The 21,743-nt window shown below is 38.4% G+C and overlaps 1 protein-coding gene across 7 annotated transcripts in view; it reads right to left on the reverse strand.

The window, feature by feature from the left end:
• The window catches only part of Fmn1 (formin 1), a 440,321-nt gene that overhangs the window by 305,919 nt on the left and 112,659 nt on the right, over positions 1–21,743 (reverse strand). For 5 of the 7 annotated variants that reach the window (XR_015449807.1, XM_087207535.1, XM_087207534.1 and 2 more), the window contains one exon: positions 12,447–12,564. The exons of 1 other annotated variant lie outside the window; for it this stretch is intronic. Coding sequence is in view for 5 of the 6 variants with exons in the window: in XM_087207535.1 (XP_087063661.1) it covers positions 12,447–12,564 (118 nt within the window). In the remaining variant the exon portion in view is untranslated. Of the gene's footprint in view, positions 1–12,446; positions 12,565–13,960; positions 15,931–21,743 lie in introns of those variants that run through there. One more of the 7 variants, XM_087207537.1, reaches the window with a different exon arrangement.

Here is a 21,743-nt window from a genome sequence, read left to right on the forward strand (position 1 = left end):
TGGCAGAAAACTTCCCAAGGAGGGGAAAATAATTTGGCATACACATAAGTGAGGCATATAGGACTCCAACTAGCCTTGATCAAAAATATCTACACATAGGCATATAATAGGATTCCAGAAGCAGAACAGAAGAACAAATTTCTACAAGCAGTGAGAGAAAAGAAACAAATCACATACAAAGGAAAGCCCATCACAATCACAGCAGACTTCTCAATGCAAACCCTCAAGGCAAGAAGAGCTTGGAGTGATGTATTTCAAGCCCTAAAGGAAAACAGCCTCCAACCCAGATTGATGTACCCTGCAAAACTATCTTTCAAAATTGATGGAGAAATAAGATACTTTCATGACAAAGAGCACCTCAGGAACTTCATGAATATCAAACCAGCACTCCAAAAAATTTTAGACAATACCCTAGGAAAAGACAATGAGGATCACAACCCCAGGAAACCCAGCAGAATGAATCCATTGGGCATGACAAATTAAATGCAAAGGGGGAGAATCCAACAAAAAGAAAAAGTCATGACAAGGCTTTTAAAACTTTGAACTTCATCTCCCTAATGAGTGTATAATTCAATCTTATTATTGTACTGATTAGTATTTTTCTGATTCTAGAGTTGCACACCATTCCTTGTGCTATACTGGCTATTTATCATCTTCTTATGTCTACATTTTAATTGGGTTGTCTATTAATGAGCTCTAAGAATTCTCTATATATTCTGCTCATAGGTTATATGCATTGTAAATATGGTCTGTTTAAGGACTACTTTTCATTTTAATGATGTCATTTAAAGTTCTCAATTCTGATGGAATCTCATTTATCAATGTTTTTCTTTTATACATCGTGTTTTTTGTATCCTAGGTAGTTCTTGCCTACCCTGAATTCATAAATATTTTCCCTTATAATTTCTTCTTAAAGTTTTATACTTTTAGGCTTTATTTAGGTTCATAGATCCCTTCAAGTTATTTTCATGTATGGAAAAAAAGGGTTGAGGTTAATTTTTTATATACGGATACAAGGTGTTTTAGTGCCATTTGCTGAAAACACTATCTCTTCCTCGGCTCTTGAATTGAGTTTATATTCTATAAAATGCTAATGTTAAATAATCTTTCAAAACTCAGTGGACCATATATGTGTGGTTCTATTTCTAGATTCTCTGTTTTATTCCAATGATTTATATGTCTTTCCTTATACCAACACTGCCTTGATTACTGTAGCTTTAGAAGAAGTCTTAAAATTAGGTACTAAATGTCTTCCAACACTGTTTTTGTTTTTGTTTTTAACTTTTCTAGGTCCTTTGTACTCCTACATAACTTTTAAATTTCAATATCCAATTCTTCCTTTATAGCAAGTATACACAGACTTGAATTTTTATATATACCTTGTGTTTTCTAATCCGGCTAAATTCAAGTACAAGTTCTAGGGGATCCTAGAGATTTCTTAGTATTTTCTCTATAGATGATCATTTCATCTACATATAAAGATTTTGCTTCTGCCATGCCAATCCTATCCTAGTTGTGTCATTTTATTGCCAGACTATTTTGGTGGGGACTAGGTTTCAAAGTTTAATGGACAGATAAAGAGTAAGCATATCTGCCCTTGTTCCCCACCTTAAGGAGAAAGCATTGGATCTTCTCCATTTATATAAGGCATTGTCACTGGAAGTATGGAGTACATGTCTTTAATCTGTTGAGAAGTTTCTGTTCTACTTCTAGTCTCCTGATAGCTTTTACCATGAACAGCTGTAGAATTTAGTCCACTACTTTTTCCTCCAACTAGTGACAGGATCATATGGCTTTTTCCTGTCCTCTGTTAAAATGATGACTCTTGGGGGTGGATCTTCCAAAGCTGAACCAACACTGCCATCCCTATAACAAAACCACTTCTACATCCTAAAAAGAATTAAAATCATCATATTTCAGTAATACATCCATACTTATGTCTATATCAGCACAATTCATAATAGCTCAATCTTGGAAATAGTGTATAGGTACATCAACAGATGAATGGATGAGGAATTATGGTATTTACACACAAGGGAGTACTATGCTGCCATGAAGATAAATTTGAGTCACATGTAGGTAAATGGATGCAACTTCCGAATATAATGTTAAGTGAAGTCAGATACAAAAGCTTAAATATCACATGGTTTTTCTTACATGAGGAACACTATACACACACACACACATCAAAATAGAAAAGAGATAAATAGGAAGTGGGGAGAAGTTCAAATACTTCCCCAAATTGCAAATTCCATTGTTTAAAAAATATTTCAACGTATATGCTAATTGGTTTCATTTATACTACTAGCTTTTTTTAGTTTGTTGAAAAGATTTTCACTATTATATGTTTTTTTATAAGAATCTTTTTTGTTCATGTCTTGTACTCTAGATAACTTACTTTGTAGATAATGAAACACAGTATAATAAATTGTAATAACTTATTCTCTTATTTGATCGTGAAATTTTGTTTTATTTTTCATAAAATAAAAAAACAAAAATGAGCAACAAAAGACTTGAATAGACATTTCTCCAAAGAAAGTATATACATGGCCAATAAGCACATAAAAAGATGTTTAACATCACTAATCATTATGAAAGTGCAAATCAGAATTCTTTTTTTTTGGTACCAGGGATCGAACTCAGGACCTTGCACTTGCAAGACAGGCATGGCACCACTGGGCTAAATTCCAGGTCCATGAAAGTACAAATAAAACTCACAATATTACTTCATATCTATTGGGATAGCTACTACAAAAGAAGAAAAGAAGTATTGGCAAGAATGTGAACAAAATGGTGCAACTGCCATGAGAAACAGTATTGAGGTTTCTCAAAAAAGTTGAAAATAGAACTATCATATACTCTAGCATTGCCACTTCTGGGTATGTATAACTGAAAAGAAGATGCTGATGAGATTCTTGCACATTCATGTTCATAGCAGCACTATTCACAATAGTCAAGAGATGGAAGAAACTCATTCAGTAGATGAGTGGATTAAAAAAATTAAGTCCAGTCACATGCTACAACATGAATGAATTCTGAGGGCTAAAGTGAAATAAGCATATCACTAAAAGAAAAAATACTGTCTGATTCCACTTATATGAACTGTCTAAAGTGATCAGATTAACAGAAACAGAAAGTAGATGGGTAACTGCCAGGATTTGGGGAGAGAGGGGAGTGAGAGTTATTTAATGGGTATATTTCAGTTTTGAAAGATGAAAAAGTTCCAAAAAGCCTAGTACAACAATGTGAATAGTTACACAATTGAAATACATACTTAAAAATGGTTAAGATGGTAAATTTTACTTCATGTATATTTTACTACAATAAAAATTAAACACAAATTGTCATGGTTTATATAACTGTAAAAATTGAAGAATCTCAACTGAAAATAGAACTCATAAAAGTATATAATTAGAATAAATACAAAATGATAACAATAGCATTGCTATACCAACAACATCAACTAAAAAAAACCATTGGGAAAAAAAAATCCAGAAATAAATTTAAGTGTTCAAAAGCTATTTTTTAAAAAGCTGTACAAGTTTATTAAAGAGCATAAAATAACTCTTGAATTGCTAGAGAAAAAATTTTGCTCCCGAATTGGAAGACATAGTATTATAAGATTCACTCATATGTAGATCTATTAATCTAATATAATTTCAGTCAAAAATATTTAATGGGATCATTTCATAGATCTTGAGAAAATGATTTTAAAGTTTATATACAAGAGTGAATGTTCATAAGTATGTAGGGTAAAAATTAAGTTGACATTATGGGCACATGGTCTAGATAAATATGTCAGCAAAAATTAATAAAGGGTCTAGAAAGACATCAACATACAAAAGAAATTTACAGATGAGAACTGAGACACCTTAGAAGAATGAAATATTTATTAAATGGTGTTGGAGCAAATGATTCACAGTTTAGGAAAAGAAAACTAATAACAGTGGCTGTTAGGGCTTTTGTCTAACTGTTCCCCCAACAGCTCATGAAGTCATAGGTGGGGCTTTTTCAGAGGTGGCTGAATCTAGAATGTGTCATTGATTCATGATGCAATGCTAGGATTAAGGGTGCTAGGATCAAGGGTGGGTGATTACTAAATCAGTCCACTGATTGGTTTGGGACCACCCTCATCCCAGTAGATTGGATTATAATATAAGGGACAGAAAGAAGCTTGACTGGTCTCTTGCTGCTTTGCTAAATTCTGCCTGCCATGAACTATTTCTCCTCTGTGATGCCTGTCTGCCATCCACCCTGCTTTGGAGCCAGCCGATTATAGACTGAAACCTCTACAAACTGTGAACTAAGTAAATCTTTTCCCCTTTAACTTTGGGTATCAAGTATTTCATCTCAGCAATGAGAGAAAAGTAACTAAGGCAGAATTTGGTACCAGAGAAGTGGGGTCGTTGCTGTGACATTACCTGGCCATTTTAAGATCCTCTTTCCAAAGCTGTAGCTCCCATTTATGTTGAGGGCGGAGGGTCAATCTCTCTACAGCTCCCAGTTCTATAGTAAACGGAAGCTTAGTATATTCACTTTACTTCCAGTTTCCCAGGATACCTCTCACTCTACACCCCCGAAATGTAAGGTTTTCCTAGTCTTTAGTCTTCACAGCTTCCAATTTCTGTACTATCATAATCACTGTATGCAACTGATGGCAATGTGCCACAAAGGCCTATAGAATATATTACAAAAAGAAAAAAAATCCCTTACCTGGATGGTGAAAGAGAATGTTTAAGATAATTTGTTTGGATACGTACTTTAAAGGAATACTCACGACTAACACAGTCTATTAGCTATGAATGGAAAAATTAAAACTCAAACCACAGAAGGCCAATAAAAATATTCCAAGACATTTATAGTCCTTTCTGGCCGGTGAAGCAAGGATGCATGACTCATCAGAAATGGTGCCTAGCAGCTCCACCACTTTACAGCAAAGCAAATTCAAATTAGACACACACCAGGGAGTGGGCAGATTATTACTTATTTTAGGGATTGTTTGATCTAAAATACTCTAAATTGACAAATTTTCAAGCTGTTCCAAGATTCTGGGTAGTAGAAGTTCAAGGAGATGCCACCTGTATTGTCATCTTGCTCACATTAGTCACAATATCCAGTGCTACGTTGTCTTTTCCACAAAAGCTATGGCCCTCACACTCAGCAGGGTGGAATGTCTGGCAACCCCCAGCCCAGCCCAGCCCTGAGGTGTCTTGAGTAAAGAGAAGTCTTTTCCAGATTTACACTGGAAGGAAAACCAAAGAACATGGTTCACTTCAGAAAACATATGCTTTTCCCTCATCCTTCTATGGGCAATTAAGTCACTGACGGTTCCCCGAATGGCATCATTTTAATTCCTCAAGCATTAACCTCATTTGCTCTTGGATTTTGAGACATGTAACACACACACAAACACACAGACACAAATTTTATAATAACAAGAGATTCTCAGAAATTCTTCAAAGTACAAAATAGGAAAAGGATGGAAGAGGAAGTTCAATTTGTGCTAGACTTTTGGAACCTATGTCCCTTGTCTGAACCTGAGGCATCCACAGATGGCTGTGGGGTGAGTGTAGAGAGTCTAAAAAACATGCTACATTAACTTCAGTGATTTCTTCTGTAGCTTTCTATCATCACTTGATTTTTAAAGGGGTTTTAAAACATTACGGATCACTAATCACAGTAAAGCTGAGGTCAGTCGGTCTAAATGTGTCCCTCACTCAAACAAGACTTGGCCTTGAGAGGAAGATCTGTAAGAAGCCATCATGCTTGAGTCATTAGATTCTACAGGAACTCATTAGACTTTTAGGAAGAGGAAACCATCACAAGAGACAAATTCATACCGTGCATTCTTTAAATAATAGGCCTTAAATATATTTAGAAAAAATATACAAGATATACACCTACATAAATGTTTATATATAAGTAAATGTCATACATCTAATTTACTGAAAGCCATAAAAACATTTGAATAAACAGTTTTACACGGTATGCTCCTTGGTGGAAACACTAAGGATTCTCTTTCCCATCCCTATGTCACATTACTTTATAAAGAATGCAATTCCAGTAAAAATTCCAAAAGGAGCCTTTTGAAACTCAGTCAAGTATACTTTACTCTTCCAGAAAGACCTAAAGAAATATTAGGAAAGCCAAAAACACTTTTTAAAAACTATGGAAAATAAACTGAACTACAGTAATGGATACATTCATATAATACACAAACACATCAAAGAAAATAGAAGCTCAGTACAGGCCTAAACTTAATGCAGTGAGGGTATAATTTTTTTGAAAATTCTGCTGTCAAAATAATTTGCAGCTTAGAAAAAAAGTTACCTATGATCTCCACCTCAGGTTAGGCAACAAATTAAACTTTTGTCATGAAATGGAGGGAAGGAGAAAGAAAAGGAATAGAAAGAAACCAGTTAAAAATATAAAAACGTACGTGATCTTGGAGCAAGGGAAAAATTTTAAGCCAAACTTTAAAGATCCCATAAAATCCTACATAAGGGGAAACTAGATCTGACTGTAGAAATATTTAAAATTTTTACACATCAGAAAACACAATAAGTAAATTTAAAAGTAAATGATAGTGGAAAATAATTTAACAATTTCAAGAAGTATTAAGTTTTATGTAAAGACTTCAGCAAGGAAAATCAATTGTGGCAATTCGTTAATATGCAGTAAAACTAAAAAGGTATATGCTTTTATGTTAAATAATTGTATAGTTATGAGTGTATCTGAATTATGAAAGATAAAAACGTTAATGAACAAAGATATTTATAGTACTATTCATATTATTTATAACTTTAAATGGTTCTATAAACACCAATGATAATACTAATAAAAATCATTTAAAGTGTTCAAAAGAGAAAAGTTCATACAACCCGAAATTTCAAATTTCTTAGTGTGAAATCAAAAAGGCCAACCATATTTCAAAATTTCACTCATGGTTTCTCTAAAACAGAATCATAGAAAGTTTCTTTTGCTGTCTAATTTTTCTGGATATTTCTAATTTTTATTTTTTAACATGCAGAATATTTAAAAACTTGTGGAAAATTCTAAGATCAGCAAACAAATCTTCTACATTAAGGTGAAATGAGTATCCAGAGAGTAAGGCCAAAAACAATAGTGGTTATAATATTTTCTATAAACTAATTGGAAGAGAAAATACAATCCTCCCACACTCTGACAAACACAGGAATGGACCTTCGAGTCCTTGTGTTAGAAACCTATGCTGTAAGGGACGATAAGGTGAGTAAATGTGTGCAGCTTCTCTGTGCAGGCTTTAGACACTTCTGTCACCTGTGGCCAGTTGCCCACTGATGGCTGGCAGTGTAACTGCAGGGAAGGACTGATTGCATCTCTAGATCCACCATGCCCCTTCTGCACCATATTGTGGGCCCTGTTGGCTACCTTAAAGGGTGGTATCAAGTGCTTCCTAGTCCCCTGGCTTCTGTTTTGGTTTGGCCACTGAAAACTATGGCACAAAATCAGGGAGAAGAGTGTCAGGCTATTTCTCCCCCGTGGCACATCACCATGGGTTGCCTGCCCTGCTCAACTGAAGGTCTCAGCCCTTGTCTGGCAGCCCGTCCAATACCATTCAGTCCCTCTGAAGATCTCAGTTTCTTAATAGCCACTTTTACTTACTCTTGCCCTTCAAGTGGAAGTGTCTATTCAAGTCTATTTTCAAGTGTCAATATAAGTGTCTCAGCGTTACTAGCCCCTGGGTACCGCTCCATCTTTTAGCACTTTTCCTAAACAATGCAGACACCTTTGTGCACTGTCTCTAGCAAATTCTCAAACCATCTGAGTGTCACCTAATTCTTGACAGTACCCTGGGTAACATAGTAAGCCATAGTATCTAAGAGAAAATAAAGTGACATGCTTATGTACTAAAAAAATAATAGAAAAAAAGTTATCTACTGTTTGGAAAATTTTTCATTCAAGTTGGGATGAACAGAAGTTTGGCCTTATGATAACATCAATGATCTAGAATAGCCTTACATTTTCTAGTCAATGTTTTAAAGATATTTTGGGCAAGTTACTAACTCTTATGGAATCTCACCACATATAGCACAGTGTACTTCATAGTAGAATGGAAGAAATTGGTTGTATTGAATTGCTTTTGTTGCACCGAATTTAAAGGTAGATCTTTTTCCCCTGGTTCTGCTCAAAGCATACCTCAAAACACCTTTTCACTTTGGTCAAGGATGGGTTTTAAGTTAGCTCCAAGTCTCATTTGCTAATCAAGTTTGGTGGATCCTCAAGTTATGACCGGCCTGACATACAAACAACTTGGGTTAATTAGGCTAATGGATGATTCATCTGCCTCTTTTTATATATAGCATGTACCCAGGTAAACATCTAGATCTCAGATGTACTGACTTACAATCAACTTGAGTTACAACTAGCCTTCGGGAACTGATCAAGTTTGTAAGTCAAGGGTCCCCTCTTTACTGGATCCAGACTTGCCAGATATGGAGAATAGAAAAGGTAGCATGAACTAACCGTGAGGTAATTAACTGCTTAAGGATCTGAGCAGACCACTTTAAAAAAAAAAGCAAAGAGCCCTCCTAAACAAATAAGAACATCTTATCCCACAACCTTGTTTCAAAATGAGGTACTATGCTGAGAAAAGGAAAGAGAATTCTCAGAAGAATATAAGGTTTGTTACTAAAGTTATCCCAGCCCCATTCTAAGAAAACAATGGGAAAGGGGGTCTTTTCATTCAGAATTGCTGTGAGGCACTCTAAACACAAGATAAAAACACATGGGTAATAATGTAAGAAAGCTTAGTACAGAGATTGTCTGGGTGGGGTGGAAAGTACAATTCTGTTTCATTTGAGCAGACCACTTCAGACACAGTATGAGATACCACAGAGTCCCCAGGTCACCTCCAGCAGTAGAGGTTAATTTCAATTATCTGTGGCAGTCCTCTGAGTGACAGCTCTAGAAGATACTGGGGCTTCTCTCAAATGGCACATCACCAAGGCTTCAAGAGCTCACAGACAGGCAGTAGGAGTTCCCTTGATGGTGGGCATAGTATCGTAAGAATTCCACTGGATGCTCCAGCATGAGCCAAAGGCTCTTCCTGCCAACGGAGGCGGTCACACTGCCTGCAGCTGCAGAAAATGCTACTGACTTTGGGAGTAGCAGAAGAGAGCCTTAGCAGCGGACACCAACCTGGGCAGGGTAGTGATTAGCCACCCTCACACAGCTTAGATGTACTAGAAGCCACAGTTTAAAGAGGCAGCTTCTCTTATATTGGCTCTCTTCTTTCTTTCCCTGAACAAAAGTACATTTATAGTACTAGGCGATCTCATAAGACTTCAGGAAAAGAGCACTGGGTGAAAAGCTCTGATTGAGAGAAATCAAAGCAATGGCAAGTCCAGGGTGGCCAATGGCAGCGCAAGGACAGCACCAAGCACATGATAAGAAACACCATCTCTTTCGCAGCTCTGCAAGACTGAGCATGGATGCCAACAGCTCAGAATTCCAACAAAACATGATATGACTACTCGGGATTTAATCTCATTTCACTAAATTAATGAATAATGCACTCTAGGAAAAACCAAGAATACTGGGAAAGGGGAACAAGAAGTAGAGGAAGTGGGAGGGAGGAGTAGAGAAGGGGTTGAAAAAAGGGGTAAGATGTATTATGTCCATGTACCAGCTCCCCACGATGAATGTAGTCATTATGTAATGCAAATATGTGCTAATAAAAATTAAAAATTAAAAAAAGAACACTGGTTATATAGAAGCACAAGATTTGTGAACATCTTGATTTATTTTGGATCTATTTTCTGTCCTTGTGCTCCCTGTAGAATTTTAAGTTTTCCCAAGGTCAGGGAAGCCAGTGGACATACCACAAAATGTGTTCAGTTGTAAACCAATGACCCATAAGACTACAGTTGATTGAGCAACAATTTTTCAGAAATTCATAGGAAAAATGTTAACTTTCTCAAAATTAGCAATAAATGACATGGCAACCACATGCTGATATCCAGTAATGGGGTAAAAAACAAGTTTCCTGCAAGCACAGAATATTTTATTCTTCTCTGGAAACTCTTCTTTCCAAAGTATATCGCAGATTACTGTGCACCTAGAAGGCTCTGAAGCAGGTGAGCACCAGACCAGGAAGCCCAGTGGGTATGTTACAGTACTGCCAGCCCAGGGAGCTGGCTGGGGAGCTAGACACCTTCTCCAGACCGAGGCCAGCCTTCTCTGTCTCACTGTGCAATGGCACTCTCAGAGCCCACCGAAAAGCACTCTCATTATTAGCACCCTCCTACCTCCCCCTTTTCCCCATCTCATCTAAGACCATGAACAACTCTGAGAGCATATCAACCAAAAGAGACTGGAAAACTCACTGCCGAAGGAAATTAGGACCCTCCTCTGAGCTTCTGGAAAAGGAAGAAGATGGAAAACAAAGACTAAAGAATATCTTTCAAAATACAATTACCCTAAAATATTATGGTGGGTTTAAAAAGTAATTATGACATTTATTTCCTTCTTTATTCGGCAAATTCCCATTGTTTGGGGGAATTATTTGCCATAATACGCTGGTGAAAACAGATTAAAATCACCAATGCAGACTAGGAATAAGAACGTGAAGATTGTTGGGGGTTTTTTTAAGCAAACATCAGTATATATAAATCACTTACACTTTGCCAGATGATGAGAAAAATAACCTGGTAAGTGTTTCAATGTTGTAATCACAAGCATGCTTCAACTTTGGAAAGTCAAAGGTGGGCAGGAAGACTAAAATGCCTGTATATATTTAATTAAAGATATAATAATTTTGTCCTATAAGTCAAACACTACAGAAAAATAAAATGCTACGAAGCCATGAGTTTGGGGAAGTCATGAGTTTGCAACTGGATATGTAAAGACTAGAAATGGTCTTGAGATTCACCTGCCAATATGCTCTTAATCACTAAAGTAATTTTCAATGATGCTACAAAGAAATCTAGAGCACTACCCCAACTTTCATCCAGTTAAGAAAAGAAGGGTTTTTCTATAATCATACAGACTGATCTTCCTACACATGCCTACCTAAGACAACCAACAAAAGTGAAGGGCAAAAAGAAAGGCTTCCCTTTATCCTCTGAAGATTCCCAAGATAGGAACAGGCAATAAACAGATTAAATAGGAAAACAGATACACAAACATTCTATTCACAGAGGAAGTCACAAAGTGTAATTAACTAATAGCCCAACATGGTCCAGAAGTTTATATAACCCCGTTTTCATAGATGAGGAGGAAAATGGGAAATGTAGACAATAATTAGAATAGTAAATGATTTTTAGAGAATTCAGTGGGTTTGGAAAAATGTCCAGCTGCTTGGAACTGCTTGACACAAAGTCCATTGGGCCTGGAGAACAGACAAATGATTGTAAATAATTCTTATTTTACAAGAGAGTTTTTAAAATATTGATTGGGAATGAAATAGAAGACAATGGTATTTAACAAAGTGTCCAGGTGTGTTGACAAACTTCAGCCTATCTTCGTGCCACATAAGTTTCCTTAAATGAAAACTCAGTGAAGGGCCAGAGATAATTGTTTGTTTTCCTTGGCCCTACAGACTTTAGGCAGACAAATGGACATAGAGTAAAGCCTGTAACACCATCTGCTGATTTCAAGTTTCTCTAATTTATAATAAAATTAAAGCATACCATACCAAAGCTACCCAGACTTTTTCTGTAGGCAACCTCCAAATGTCAGGATGAAAGCAAAAAGGTACAGCGATACACACACACACACACACACACACACACACACACACAGAATTAAATTATATCCGCTCTAATTCTTCAGTTTTAAAAAATTTTATATGATCCTTTCTAAAAAGAATAAAAATACCTAGATTCCTATTCCATTTAAACAGATTCAAATAAAGTTTTGGGGACATTTTCCAGAGAGTTAGATTGCTGTAAAATTGGCCATGCATTAAATAAAGCTTTGTCTAACAAAAGTGAATGAGTAACTGATATGGTATCTGTACATTCACTCTGCACAAGGTTCCTTTATCTCAAAAGCATTACCCAGAGACAAATAACAAATCAGATTACAGCTCCGGAGAATCATACTCTGCCTCTTTTAGCAACACTGCCAGCTCACACAAACATTATGTGAGCACCAACCACCTGCTTCCTGAGGAATTTGTAATCTACCTGCTCTGTCCATTCCCAAAAGGCTCCCCAACTTGACCCCTATTCCCCCTTTCATTCATTCCACTGCATTCACCTTTCATCTCTAAAAGATGCATTAGCAGTAAATGTGCAAAGAGGTTCACTTTAAAAGCAAAATCAAGAAAGAGAAGAGCCCTTTTCGCATTACATTTTACAAGAAACAAAAACCCCAAAATCTGAGAGTCTCCTAAATTAGAGCTGAAAGCTATTGCAGGAAAAAAAATTCATTCTCAGATGCCTGGCTTCCTTTCACATTACCTGCTTCCGTGTACTTCAATCCCACTTTCTCTTCTGTGTCTTTTGTCTTTGGGGGTGGCCAGACAGCTTGGAGTCGGCCAGGAGTCCTGTCGTCCTGCTCTGTGGGGCTCTGGTCAGGCTGTTGAAAAGTGAACAAATAAGTTAAATAAAATGTGGCTGGAGTCCATTACTTAATGAAAGCAAACATACTAACACTAATTCTAATATTATTTTAAATTGTTATCATGGACATTGCTATCATTCAGTACAACTGATACATCTGACTATGCTCTCATCCTTTTCCAGAATGTAAATAAAAATTAAAAACCAAAACCCAAAAAACTCAAGGCTGAATACTATAGAACTTATGAGCTTGCTTTTATTACAAAACTATTTTTAAAAGTAAAAATAAACTTTAAGCTAAAGATGTAGATACAAATGTACTATGTTCATGTACACTTACCAGAGAGTTTACTAATATATTCTAACCAACACCAGGATTATTTATAGCATTAGAACTGATTTTGAATTTTCCAGGGACATTAGCAATGAGCCAAAACATACTTCTCTAAGCATCCCACACTGCTAATTTCAATTTTTTCTTTCCTATTAAAAAATTAATCAGATTTCCTTCATATTCAAGTTTTTTATAGGAGTTCATTTTTACAAGTAGGAGAATACTATATTGTGCTTATTTTCTAACTACAACCTGAGATAATTTTTTGAAGACTTTAATTTTTAATTTTTTAACTGAATATATTGAATGTGCAAGAGGGAGTATAAACATGCAGTGAATTGTATTAAGCAAGAAATTATATTTATTGTTCTTATGAACTTTTTTTCTTACAAACTTTTAACATCTACTGGACATGTGGGTCTTAATCTAACTTAATTTTCTTTAAATAATAACTTTCTTCAGTGCATCTCATATACTAACTCAATTTAACCTTCACAATAACCATAAAAATAAAGGTTATTCTTTTCACTTTGCACATGAAGAAAATGAAGATTTGAGATTATCAAGGTCACCCAGCCAGTAAATGACAGAGTTGGAATTAAAACCTAGTTCTCAGTACTCAACCAGGAAGTCTTAAAACCAACATGGAGCATTTCAATTACATCGCAAACATGTATTCTGCAAAGTGGCAGACTTTCAAAGGAAATCATAGTTTTCAAAGAGGTCTAATTAAGCAACGAGGAAATCCCTATAAATCTGGGCTATCTTTCCATATTGCGTCATTTCCCTATGGTGCTAAGTTTTTACAAGTACATTTACTACTGATGTTTAAACTCAGTCAACATTTCCCCTTCCTACACACACCGCTTCACATATATCCCTCTTATTATATTCCAGAAAAACATGAGGAAGAAAAGAATTTCTGTCCAATGCACTATTCCTTCTAAAAACAATTTCATTTCATTTTTCACCTGAAAGAGAATACTAACTACAGGCAACTGAGATTCATTTCAACAGGAAATTTGAAAAATCCTAGCATCTCATTTTATGACAAAATGCAAAACCTGATTCTACGTACACTTTTAGAATCAGAGGGACCATCCGCTGGCCTTGACTTGGACCGCTCAAACACAGCTCTTAGTGATTCCTTCTCATGTCTCATCTTTCGCTTGAGAGCTTCCAGCTCAGAAGTGTCAGCTGTGGTCCCCTTTTTGGGGGGCCGGATGAATAAGGCTTTAAAGGCCTCCAGGGCAGTTTCTGGAGGTTTTGGCTTGACCTCGCCACTCTGGGTCTGGACATCTCCAGAGCTGCCCTGGCCCTCCTGGTCAGCACTGCAGCCCATCTCTCCTTCCCTGGGCGACTCAGGGTCCGCAGCCTGCGGTTCAGTTTTGGGCACGTCAATGTTAAGCAGCTGAGAGAGCTGCTCCAGAAGAGTGGGAGTGGCCTTCGGATCAGTTGTTCTCTCACCGCTTTTCACTGCCTGTGACCCGGTCTGCACCAGACACTTCTGAACAGGCTGAGTTAATTTAAGCAATGCCAGGTCTCCATTCTTTGGTTTAATTTCGTTGATGGTTTCCCCTCCCTCTGCTGGAGCCCCCTTCTTCAGCACACGAAGCCCACTGAAAAAAGCTGGAAGCTGGAATGACTTCTCTCCGAGGACTTCTCTTTTAGAAGACATGCTCTCGGTGACACCAGTATTCAAATTCTGGTGTGTTGCTACAGGCGGGTATTGGGATCCTTCTTCTCCTGCATGGCTTTGGCTGGGGCTGTGCTCTGTCTGAAGGCTACCATTTCCAGGTTCCAGGGCACTACTCCCAGTTGGAGTCCTTTGAGGATCTTCTGCACATAGCTCTGCATCATCCACTTCCCCGGTAGCAATGATTTCCTTAGAATCTCCTAATTTTTCTTTGGGCTCTTGAGATGGCTCAGATAAAATGATAATGGGCGACTTTGGGACCTTCGTGCTGCCTCCCTCTTCCAGCTCTTGGCCGCCATCATCAGAGTCAGAATCACTGGTAGTGTGCACCAGGGTCCCACGGACCCACATGACATCATCTCTGCCCACACTCAGAGTGGCAAGTGGAAGAAGCTCTTCACCAGGGAGGGAAGTTCCTGGTTCTGCTTTCCCAGGACTTCCCTCTGATTCTATCTCTACCCTTGCAGTCTCCCCATTAATTCTAAAGCCAGGTGGAACTGGAGTCTCTTCCTCCTGAAGATCCAAACCATTGCTGGGATCATCTTGCAGTGGCCTGGGATCCACCTCTAAACTGTGGAATGCTTTCAGCACAGCATCTTCCTCTTCAGGCTTCACAGAATCCAATTTACTTGTAAATCCAAACAGGGATTTCATAGAGAACTTACTTAGGATCGACTGAGCCATTTCGAGTCCAGCTTCTGGCTTTTCTGGCTCCAGCACATCACTGCCATTTAGAGACTTACCAACCTCCTCCATGTCTCTGCAGTGCCCTTGGTGAAGGTTCTGACTTGAGTTACTTTCCCCCTGTGCTTTCAGTTTATCCACTCCATCCGCTCTTAACTTACAGGACACGGAACAACAGGAGGCAGGAGGGAGCCAGTCTCTCAGCTGGCTCAGAGAACACACTTGGTTTCTTTCAGGTCACTGTGCCTTCCCTTCCAGTTTGCCCGATGACAGGGTGTCCAGGGCAACTGTAAAAACGCCTGTGAAGCTCTCTGCCCAGAAGCAGCAGAGGCTGTGCACCTTACTACACACAGACAGGGACGCTGCTCTTCTGGGACTTCCGTATTTATTTCCCTGGACAAAAGGCTCTTTGTCGTTGGCCCATAAGTAATCTCAGCCCAGGACTTCAGGAGGAGCTCCGCCCAGTGCCTGTGCTTCTCCTGGTTGCATTCAACTTCCTCATTGGTGACCAAGTTAAGGTTCCTGAAAGTGCTGAGCTGGCAGGCTGATCCTGACAGCACTTAACCACCCCCTGGGCGGTCCAAGGGATTTGTGAATCAGCAGAAAATGACTGAAATACTTCCTTCCGTGAGCCCTCCTGGATTGTGATCCGAGGCCTGGGCTGTCCAAGCCAAAGAACTACCACATCAACAGCCACTTACAAAGCCCTAAGCAAAGAAACAAAATTAAAATGAAAAGAAAAAGAGATCATCTCAAAATGCCCAGAACTCTCAAAGCTGTTAATTTACTGCCCTTAGACTTTTTTTTTTTTTTTTTTTAATGCTTTCTTCCGTTTCCCTGCAGGTTTCATCTGCAATGTAGATTTTAACTTTAGGCAGCAGAAGGAAAACCAACAGGACTAGTTTCAGGTTACTGCCTTTTTAGCTTGGCCCTGGCAGTCATAGTGTCCAGTAACAGGTACTTAAGCAAGCATGCCCACCACGCCTAGTGTCCACCAGCCATAGGATAAACAGGCCCAGCCCTCTGCTCTCTTGTGCCAACATCAAGCTTCTCCCTGCTCAGCAGCTGTGACTTCCTGAATTCCTTACGAATTCTAGTGGCAGGAGAGCTCCCAGCTCCCCTCTCATTTTCCAATCAACTAAGTGAAACCTGGCATAACAAGATGTAACACACAACCAGGTAAAGTAATTCATCAAAGATCCTGAAAGACCCATATTCCCCTAAAGGGCAAAGCACCTGAAAGACGTCTCTCAGCGAGGTCTCTGTAACAGACCCATTCTGCATAAAACAAAAATGACACTAACAAAAGAACTCCAAACATCAGCTCAGTGTAATTTCCACAACTCTGATTATATTCTGGGAACATGGCAAATTAAGGACAGGGGGAAAAAAATGCACCCCTGTTTCTAGCTGCCTAGCTACCTTTTCGGGATGGCTTCCTGTCACACCCGAAGGTCTCAGTGTTTTTAAAATCCAGACCAGTGAGCAGGCATCTTGTGATAAAACAGCACTATGCTGGATTAAGAAGTCAAACTGGCTTAATAGTTATTGCTATCAGTCTTTGAGTAAAGCTCCCAGAAGACTGCAAGGAAATGTTAAACACAAACAGCAATTTCTTCTGCAAAATAAAAGACACACCCACGAGCAAAATGACAGCCTCGCTATATCTGCAGTTGGGAATGGCTGTGGGTCATACACTGATAACTTGACGCATGTACTCCAGTATTACAGTGTTCATAAGGATTAACGCTGAGAAATTCTGATTGTAATGATGTACTTTTTAGCAATGTATTTCAATGTAACCCTCTCACACACACAAAAGGTACATTTCATTATATCCCCTGTGGGAAAAGTGAGAGAACACCTTCTAAACTCTCATTTGACCTGCCTAAATCAGTAGTATCCTGTTTGATCCTGATCCTAGTATATTTGGGGATTACGAACTGAGGTAAACTTAATCAAAAAGCCATTAGGAGCCAGGCATGGTGGCACATGCCTGTAACCCCAGCACTCTGGGAGTCTAAAGCAAGAGGATTAATAGTTTGGGAGGATAGCAAGAATCCAGCCTGGGCAGCTTAATGACTTAGTGAGACACTGTGTCAAAATAAAAAAGGCTTTGCATGTAGCTCAGTGTGAAGGCCCTTATGGGGGAAAGAAGGAGCCACTAGGACAGAAAAATTCAATGGTGTCATTCAGAGGAAATGCCCATCGATAAAACTTGACTTCCGCTTCTTCAAGATTGTGGAAAGAAGGCCCTCATCGCACCATGTGATAAGGGGCGGACACGATATCTACTTAGTATTTTCCTTTTTTAAGTAAGAGCTCTTCATTGTCTCAAATATAATATTGACTGATTCCCCAAACAAATTTCCAGGACCCTCAAAAGACTTGGGCCAAAATAAGACATAAGCCGGAAGGGGTTGTTGGTCTTTTTGTACCATGCATGCAGCAGAATTATAAGGTTTCAGAATTCTCTCAATATCCACAAGTGCCAACATAATTTCATGGATAGTGGGACAGTTTTTGTTCCGAGGAAATTATGTGATTTCATCCTCTTGATTCTATGATGTCATTAGGCTCATTTTAAAAAGCTAAGAAACCAAAAGAAAGTAACTGACCAAAATCACAAAGATAGTAAGTGAGGAATAATATTTAATAATACCTAACATCTGAGTATTGACTATGTGCCAAGCTCTGTTTTAGGTACACTCTACATATATTAACTCATATGATACAGATACCAACTGCCTGAGTGCAGTATTTTTATTCTCTTTCCTTTTAGGCAACTGGGACACAGGAAAATTGAACAGTCTACTTGTGTTTACAGGGCCAAAGAACACTGAAACTAGATTTGAATCCAGGAAGTCAGGCTCCAGAATCCACACTCTTACCCACTCCTCTAGAACCCAGAGCTAGGCTTCCTGCCCTCATGGACACAATACACAGCTGACTCAAAGTATAAAAAGTTTCAGTGCAGCTTGTTAGTCAACTCTACTACATGAGATGCACTTTCTCCTTCAGGTTGACACAGAAGGCAGCTTTCAAAAAAACTTATACTGAAAGTGCCCAGTCATTTCCCCTACTGTAACTTCAGGAAAGAGCTAGAGGTCTTTAATGAGGAAAAAAATGAAGCAAAATTCCTAGTAACAACTGGCTGGCCTATCTACTGATCACAGACCAGACACAGAATCCTTGACAGGCCTCCGGCATGTCAAGAAGTTTTCCAACTTACTTTTACTATTCTCCTTCACTTATAAAGAGCAACTTCTACTACAAAGGCTCATTTCTCCAGTAACATAAATGCACAGCAATTATGTATGAAGTTCTGAGGAGAAAAAGATGACAACACTGTAGGTCTCCACCTTGATGAAGTATGTAGTAGAAATCTACCAAGAAAGAGGTCACTCTTTGTTCATAGACTGGAGCCAAGTACTTTAAACCTGAGACTCAGCCTGAATATAAGTAGCTATTGAATGAAAGCAAACAGTGGCTAACTAAATGTAAAGATGAGTAAGGAAGAGTAGCCTGGTAATTCAGAGATCTTCTGGGCACTGACTCCAGTCAGCGGTTCTCACAACCATAGCAAAATTACTACTTCTGGTCACTCCAGGTGTTGAAAAGAGTTTCTAACTGTAATGTTCAAATAAGCAACCCACAAATTTAATCTAAAATGATTGGCCTTGAAAAAAATCATTCTATTTAAAGCTTTACCATTGCGTGGAGTGGGGATAATCATTTCTCTGGGATATTACTTATTTCAGTGTCTTACCTTGTGATAAACACATGTAAGTACTTGCTATACAAAACCAGTGGAAGCTAAGATATTTGTTCTTTACAACCTACTGCAACCCAGATGATTCTCTTTCATTCTAACCTCAAGGCATGCATACAGCCATATGTGTGTAAAACACCAAATAAAAACGGTTCACCTCAGACAAGTATGTCAAGACACGTGATAAAAACATTTAGCAGCATTTGATCCACTTCGTGTTCTTCATTAACTATTTGTTAAAATAATCAGTACCCACCTACTTACAATCTGAACATACTAGTAGTGTTTGGGTGGAGAATTTATTACCAGTGAATTTGCCACATTTCTCCTATCTAACCATCTTCTCAGCTGTACCTCTCAGAGTAAGAATAGTATCAGTTCCACAAGTAGATACTGGTGAGATAAGTCTAAAAAAACAACTACAACCAAAGGCACATCACCACCTAGAGGCATACATCTTACTTAGCTCCATAATTTTCATGTTATTAGAGAAATCACCATTAAAAACTATTTTTAAAATAATTTTGTAAAAGTTGAACATGGTCCAAAAGAAAACTTCTTAAAGCCCTCATCTTTTGTAGCCCTGCCACATATCATTTAGATTAGATAGCTCACTCCAACATTCTCACAAAATGACAGAAAGACAAGGTAAAAGTAAAGCAAATGAGACTGTATTTCCCTGTATTAGGCTACTGCATTGTCATGTTTCCCTTCTCTCATTTATTTCAAGTTCTGGGCCTAATTTTAATGACCATATACTTTCAACTTCCCAAAGTCTTTCAAATAAGTTGTTATGATGATTGCTTGACACAATTTGAAAGTGGAATTGGAATTACAAAAAGTACAAGTGAGAAAGAATGTAGAAACTATTTTCATGGAAGGAAAAGGCTTAGAGTGATAGACTAGGAGAAGTCAGTACTCATGCTCAGAAGAAAGATATAGGTAGGACAAAGGGTGAAGAGGAGCTTTTTGTTGTTGTTGCTGTTCAAGAAAGAAATTCTCACTCACCAAATGAAATCTGGTATGAAAGGAGAGAGGTGAAGAAATTATAAAAAGTCCTCAGGAAACGTCTTTTGATTGAATATGGTTTTATATAATAGGAGCATAAAATCATGGAAGAATTTGCATAGCATTGAGGTTTTAGGAGGTAGAACAGGAGCTTGTAAGCATTAGAAATCATCTAGCTCAACCTTATTTTAAAGATGAAGACACTAAAATCGGAGAAGCTAACTGGTACTAGCCCATACTGCTCCAGTGCAGCATCCAGATGTGAAAGGAGGTATCCTTCCTTCTGCTTACCCCACGGCATAGTGCCATACTGTGAGCCAGCCCACCTTACCCCCATTCTGCTAATTTTTGACATTTCAAAATGGAGACAACATCTTGCTTCTATTCAGGTCACAGGAACACCATGAGGTCTGCAACACTTCCCCTGCCTTATCAGTGTGGTGACTCCTCTGTCAATGAATCTAACACTTACCATAGCCCCTCTGGGCAATCTATCAAAAGCCAGCAACTCCTTCTACTAATTGACTAAAAAGAAAAGAAGACACCCCACCTATTGTGAGGTGCAGTCTCAGAGAGTGAGGTCTTTTTCTGTTGAGCAGTCAGTGTAAACTATTTCTAACACTGGTTCCTAAAGCTTCTGTGGAAATAGGTTGAAGGAAAATAACAAACTAGAAAAAGCTAAAAGAGAAGAGAAGAGTCTGGGCATATTGTAAAGCTGGAAGAAAGGAAACTATATATGATCTTTTGACATTCAAGGAACAAGCGCAATGTGCAGAGTTAAAGGCCTGGCACTGGGTCCGGGGCTCTCACCATCCTCTGTTCCTACAAGAAGCCTGGCATTGGGCAAGTGATACAGGATCCCTGTACTTCATCATCTGGAAACCAAATAGGAACAGTACCAGGCCGGGGATTTAGCTCAGTGGTTCCACTGCCTGCCTCGCAAGCACAAGGTCCTGAGTTTGATCCCCGGTACCAAAAAAAAAAAAAGAACTACCTACTTCATGTGTTGTCACGAGGGTCATAGAGAGGAACAGAGTTTGACACTCATCAATCTGCAGCACATACTACTACGTGAGTATAATATGTCTTCATAGGAAACTTTCTAAGGGACATCAACCAGGATCTAACATAATTTTTTACCTCTGTCGGTATGAACCAAGCCTTAATGATGAACTGACAGCCCAAGCAGAAAATTTCCCTCCCAGCTCCTTCCATCTACACGCATGCTGACAAAGGGTCCAAAGGCAGTGCCTACCCATGCCACAGCCCCATGTGTGCCGTGATGAGTTAAACTCCAAAATAAACACTTTCAAGGAATCCCCTTGGGCATTTCAGGGCCAATGCTTGCTGCATTGGTATTTTTCCCATCTATTTCACCTAAAGAAAGTAATTAGTTTAAAGTTTTCTCAGGAGGCCACTGCAAACAGTTATGAAGTTCACCCTATTCTTTATTATGTGCCCCGAGCTCCAAGATGGTTTTTTAAGCCAACTCATTCATTTCAGGGAAAAAAAGTAATTCATGTATTCAAAATTTGTTTCCATTTTTTTCTCAACTATTTACTCAATCATGATGCTAATGATAATGTGAGTGTAGTCCCTTCCGATTGTGATTTTACTGGCCACTTTCCTTTCAGGAAGCACTGTTCCCAGATAAAGCCTGGCCTGGGAGACAACACAGATCCTCCACAGCAGAGCACTGAT

This window comes from Heterocephalus glaber, unplaced genomic scaffold (assembly GCF_053883595.1).
Source record: "Heterocephalus glaber isolate CG9 unplaced genomic scaffold, H.glaber_assembly_v1.0 deba00000809, whole genome shotgun sequence".
In the NCBI taxonomy this organism is placed as follows: Eukaryota; Metazoa; Chordata; class Mammalia; order Rodentia; family Bathyergidae; genus Heterocephalus; species Heterocephalus glaber.